A 5,240-nucleotide genomic window follows, 5' to 3' on the forward strand; every position below is an offset into this window, starting at 1 on the left:
ATAAACAAGCCAAACCTGCATTTCTATATAACCTGATGTAGCTTCATGTGTTGAAACGGAAGTACCACTCACAACTACATTTGTTGACATAAACATCATCTATTACACTTTGTCATTATTTTTTTCACCCATTGTTCCTCTTATTTTCACTTGGCAAAAAAAAAACATGGCAAAACCATTTGGTGTGGGCTTGGCATGTTTTTTTTCCTTTGCCCATTGCTACCTACACTCAACCTTATCGTGCCTACTCATTAAGCTTGGTGGAAGTGTGTACCGTATGCCTGCACAACTGATGATGTTGTCATCATTCTGAGCTTGTCATCTTATGAATGAATATGTCACTGCCTAAGAAAACAAATCCAACATTTCTTTGTTAGATGAGAGAGGGAAAAAATGTGCCGTTATTTTCTGCACAGAAAAGATAATTAAACTATTGTGATTTGAAACTTTATTGTTTATTTTACATTTGTAAAGAGAATAGGGTAACCGTTCCATTTTTAGCTCCTTTGTATTTAATGCTATTTGAACCTCATGCGTGTCTGAATTAATTTTCGTGTAAATTGATCTAAAATGTTTGTATCCAGCTAAATGCACAAGTGCCATTCAGGATTTTAAGCTTTCAGATGTGATGCCAAACTGCTGTGTTTTGAGATTGTGAAAGTCGGCAACAATATTTAGGACAATTGAGCACTACTATTTGTATTCAGTTGAGTTGACATGCAATTATTTCACAATGCAAAAGTGGTATTGGAATCATTACTATTTTACACTGTTGAAACGTAATTGACTGGAGCTGTCCATGGTACTGAACTGTATTTTTAACCTCGTGTTACTCTAGCAACTTCTTCGCACAAACCTGATTATTGTGATTTTGAAAAAAATATATACAATATTAACGTGTTTGCAGTTTTTACATGAGATGTTGGTATGTTGTATGCATTGTGCGATCTGTTTGAGTATCTTGTATGCATCCTATTTAAGTAAGTAATAAAAAAGTACATATATTATCAGGGCTGTGATACAACTCTGACAGATACTAATATTAAAATTGGGGATATTTTGTTAGCTTTTTTAACATACACAATAAACATAAACAATTTTATGCAGAAACAAAGCAGTTAGTATTCATTTATTCGGTTCTCATTGTGAGTATCCTTATTTAGCAAGAAAGTGTTTGTGACTTAGTCAGCCAAAATCAAGGCATAGTTGACATTTGCACTGCAAAACCAGGGATTTTTTTGTGATCGAATGAGTTCGGACTTTACTTGGCTTTTATTAGTGTCCGCAGTAACATTCATTTATTTGTACCCTCCCAGTAAAAATGGATTGGACTTCTAGTTCAGTCAATGGCTGGCCACCGATTCAGGGTGTCCCCTGCCTCTGGCCCGGAGACAGCTGGGATTGGATCTAGCACCCCCCGTGACCCTCATGAGGATCAGGAGATTCGGAAAATAAGATGAGATGAGACAAGATGAAGTGGTTCCAGGATGGTCCATGATGTACATGAAGTGACCCATAAACAAAGTCCTGAAATATGCATGTTCATTCACCCCTCCTGAATGGGACGTCTGTGACAGTCAATGGCAGAGAGTGAGTTCATTTATTTGCCTAAAAAATAAACTGGTCTGGCCCAAATTTCCAGGAATGTGACCCATGAAGCAAAATTAGTTCAATGCAATATGGCCGGTAAACACTTTACGCCGCGGACTACGACAATAGCCATCTAGCCTATTTTTTTGTGACATCTGTTTCCACTTCCTGCATAGAGCGCCATTTTCGGCGTTGCGATTGAGTCACAGCATGCTGTCTTCAAACAGATAATAAGACTATATAAGACTAAAGCTTGGTTTTCAGAATTTGGTAAAATCATGGGAAGAAAGAAGAAGAAGCAGATGAAGCCTTGGTGCTGGTATCCTTTTAAATGAATTAGCATTAATGACTTGAGGGTAGGAAAAGGCGCAGTAGTTCGGACCTAGCCTGACAAAAGACAGGCCTACTAGCTCGCACTCGCACGTTTTATCGACGTATATGCTTACATGCTTATTCAATGTTTGTCATCCGAGATGTCTAATTGCTTTGATTAGCAGTATCTTGCCACTTAATATAATTCACAATTGTGTGGGTGTTGTGGTTCTGCGTTCGTGTCCGTCGTGTTGTGTAACAAATTAGCATTCGAATTTGGCGAGTGCTTACATGTACATTTCCTTGCAGACGGTTTGTAAAATGTCGTTTACTGCAATTATAGTTCCGGGTTCGTTTGTAATTTAGGCGTGTATGCATTTCAAGCTACGATCTTGGATCTTGGCTGCCCAAGAAATGTAATTTAAATCTGTTAAAGTTAGTAGATCGTTCATTTATGTGTAAGAAGTGCATAATTTGGTAGATCAGAGTAACATTTCGGTGGACATGACCAGTCGTGAGTCGACTCTTTTATACGTTACATTGGGCAGATTAACCGGTTATTTCAAAGATCTGTTCATTTTTAACGCGGCAATTTTAAAGTATTGATCAGTTTATTGGGAACCATTGTCGAGGATCGATGTCCAACCCTTTTTGAGCTACCACGTTTGGCTATTCAAACTGCCGCATCAAAAGTGGGGCTTGTCTGATTCACAAATTGACTATTTTTGGTAATTTACAAAACAAAAGCCACGTCTTAATTAGGCTTTCATTAATATTTTCTTTACAAATCATTATCTTTATTTAATCATATATTATTTAAATTATAATTACATATTTATGTATAAAATTCTTCAACCCTTATGAGCATAAGCAGAACAGAAAATGAATGTGCAAAGTGACAGAAATACACCGGTGTTGGCCCCAAATAACGTGACATTATTTTTTTTGTCATAATGTTAACTCATTGCCTGCTACTGACAGTTAGGCTACGTCCATTTCTATCGCATGTGGTGGGGGATGCCAACTGGCTGTAAACAGCTTTTTGTGCCATTGTTGGCAATACACGCCCAATCCATTTTGACAAGGAAGCTCCTAGCTTCTCCCGCTTTAAAGATGGATTTCACCTCTAGTCCAGTATCATTGTCAGCCAAATGAGTTATGCGTGCACTTAAGGTTAGAAAATGTTCCTTAATCCACTCCTTTTAAGGTACTGCAATCGAGATTTTGACGATGAAAAGATCCTCATTCAACATCAAAAGGCGAAGCATTTCAAATGTCACATTTGCCATAAAAAGTTGTACACTGGCCCGGGCCTTGCCATTCACTGCATGCAGGTGTGTGGACTCTTATCACCCTCGTTTCTACTGTACTTGAAGTACAAAGGAGCTCACTTTGTGCACGTTGCAGGTACACAAAGAGACTATTGACAGCGTGCCAAATGCGATTCCTGGACGAACTGATATTGAGCTGGAGATCTATGGTATGGAGGGGATTCCCGATAAAGACATGCAAGAAAGGAGGCGGACACTAGAACAAAAATCTCAAGGTAAGAGTGAACAGTGTAAACAGTGCTTTTGTGGCAAACTGGTTAATTTCAAGTGCAAATCTCACCGTTTTGTTGGCGTTCTTTTTCAGATGGTAAGAAGAGAAATGATGACTCGGATGAGGATGATGACGACGACGAACCGGGACCGTCAGCGCAGCAGGCTGCTGGAGTGCCACCTCAGGCAGGCTATGCTGCGCCAATGGTCCAGTCGGGTATGCCCGTTGGTGGTGGGATGGCCCCAGGTGGATACCAAGGTCAGAGAGATCTACTTCACCTGTTCAACGAATGAGCGGCAGATGCTTTAATAAATTTGTTTAAAACCCTCTTTTTGTATTACTGCCACAGGAATGCCTCCCATGATGCCAGGCGTTCCGCCCATGATGCATGGCATGCCTCCCATGCACGGAATGCCTCCAGGGTATGTTCTAATTTTGATGTTCTGTCATCGCAGTGCTTTAAATTGGAAAATAAACTAATGACAGTAAACAATGTCTGTAGCAGGATGATGCCAATGGGTGGAATGATGCCTCCAATGATGCCGGGCATGCCTGGTATGCCGCCAGGTTAGTTGACTTCAATTATTTGAGGCCGTACTAGTTGTAAAATGTTTGAGAACCACTGCTCTCATTTGAAATGTATTCGTCTGCGATCACTGTCCTGGGGATAACAGCCTAAGTTTCGTTGGTTATAGGAATGCCTCCACACATGGCGCCGAGGCCGGGGATGCCGCACATGAGCCCTGCCCCTGCAGCAGGAGTCATACCCAGTCGACCATCGGTCCCGACGGCCCAGCCCGCTGTCACCAAGCCTCTTTTCCCCAGTGCGGCACAGGTTAGTCTACAGCTCATCCAATTAGCTCTTTGAGCCTAGTATCATCACCAGTCACATAAGAGGAAATATTCTGTCTGTTGATTGCCATGTGCCGTCCATTTTTCACCATTTCCCCATTTGGTCAGCTCGCTTGCCCCCTTCCACCTACAATTTCTAATGTTGAAACTCTTGTGATTTGCAATGCTGTCATCTCCTTTTCACCATGCTGCAGATGGGCACAGCAGCTGTATCCTCTCCGCCTACAGACAATCAGTCTGCCTCCTGTCAGCCGCCCTTTCCTAACTCACCTCAAGTACGCTCACAGATCAAACTGTGGCTAGCATCTAGATGCATGTCGCTCTCAATCCCCTCCCCCCACACACACTAACTCTGCTTGTATTATTTTAAGCAGATTGCTAACTGTGTTTGCCTCGTACGTTTGCAACAAAAAGATAGCTGGAGTTGATCACAGAATAAACCCCAGATGTTCTAATGCATGAACTTTTTTAAAACGTTTTTTTTTTTTAAAGCGGCACAGAAGATTTTTTTAAAACTTTGGATCATTTAACAAGGCTTGCACAACAATGTGTGTATAAAACTGCTGAGAATGTAGTGTCTCAGCCTAATTTGTTTGCTCTTTTTTTCTGCAGACGTGGAGTTTTCTAATGTTAAACAAAAAAAACACATTTCGATACTCTTTGCTCTTATTGGCTTCAGTGGGAAGGTAGTGATTATTGCCAGTACGTGTGGAAACGTTGAGATGCCACAAATGCAGACTACAATTGGTCTTCAATGACACCAAGCCTCTAGTTTACAATTATTGAAATATTTACTCGCTTCAGCTGTATTTTAGTTCCTGCTTTAAAATGGTTGCATAGCCTTTCTAACATTTTTACTTAAAGGAAACATGCACTCACTTGACGCCAGCCAACACACACGGCATTATCATCACCGGGCTTCGGACACGCAATCCTAGAAAAAT

The 5,240-nt window shown here is 40.8% G+C and overlaps 1 protein-coding gene across 6 annotated transcripts in view; it reads left to right on the forward strand.

Moving 5' to 3' along the window:
- Window positions 1–1,742: 1,742 nt before the first annotated feature.
- Window positions 1,743–5,240, forward strand: part of znf207b (zinc finger protein 207, b) — a 5,705-nt gene continuing 2,207 nt past the window's right edge. For 2 of the 6 annotated variants that reach the window (XM_077719341.1, XM_077719342.1), the window contains exons 1-8: window positions 1,744–1,909; window positions 3,110–3,236; window positions 3,310–3,448; window positions 3,538–3,702; window positions 3,794–3,866; window positions 3,947–4,011; window positions 4,140–4,279; window positions 4,491–4,571. In XM_077719341.1, coding sequence (XP_077575467.1) covers window positions 1,869–1,909; window positions 3,110–3,236; window positions 3,310–3,448; window positions 3,538–3,702; window positions 3,794–3,866; window positions 3,947–4,011; window positions 4,140–4,279; window positions 4,491–4,571 — 831 coding nt within the window. In that variant the 5' untranslated portion in view covers window positions 1,744–1,868. Of the gene's footprint in view, window positions 1,910–3,109; window positions 3,237–3,309; window positions 3,449–3,537; window positions 3,703–3,793; window positions 3,867–3,946; window positions 4,012–4,139; window positions 4,280–4,490; window positions 4,572–5,240 lie in introns of all 6 variants that reach the window. The other 4 variants (XM_077719344.1, XM_077719343.1, XM_077719345.1 and 1 more) reach the window with 4 other exon arrangements.

The sequence above is a fragment of the Stigmatopora nigra genome, chromosome 6 (genome assembly GCF_051989575.1).
Source record: "Stigmatopora nigra isolate UIUO_SnigA chromosome 6, RoL_Snig_1.1, whole genome shotgun sequence".
NCBI classification, from domain to species: Eukaryota; Metazoa; Chordata; class Actinopteri; order Syngnathiformes; family Syngnathidae; genus Stigmatopora; species Stigmatopora nigra.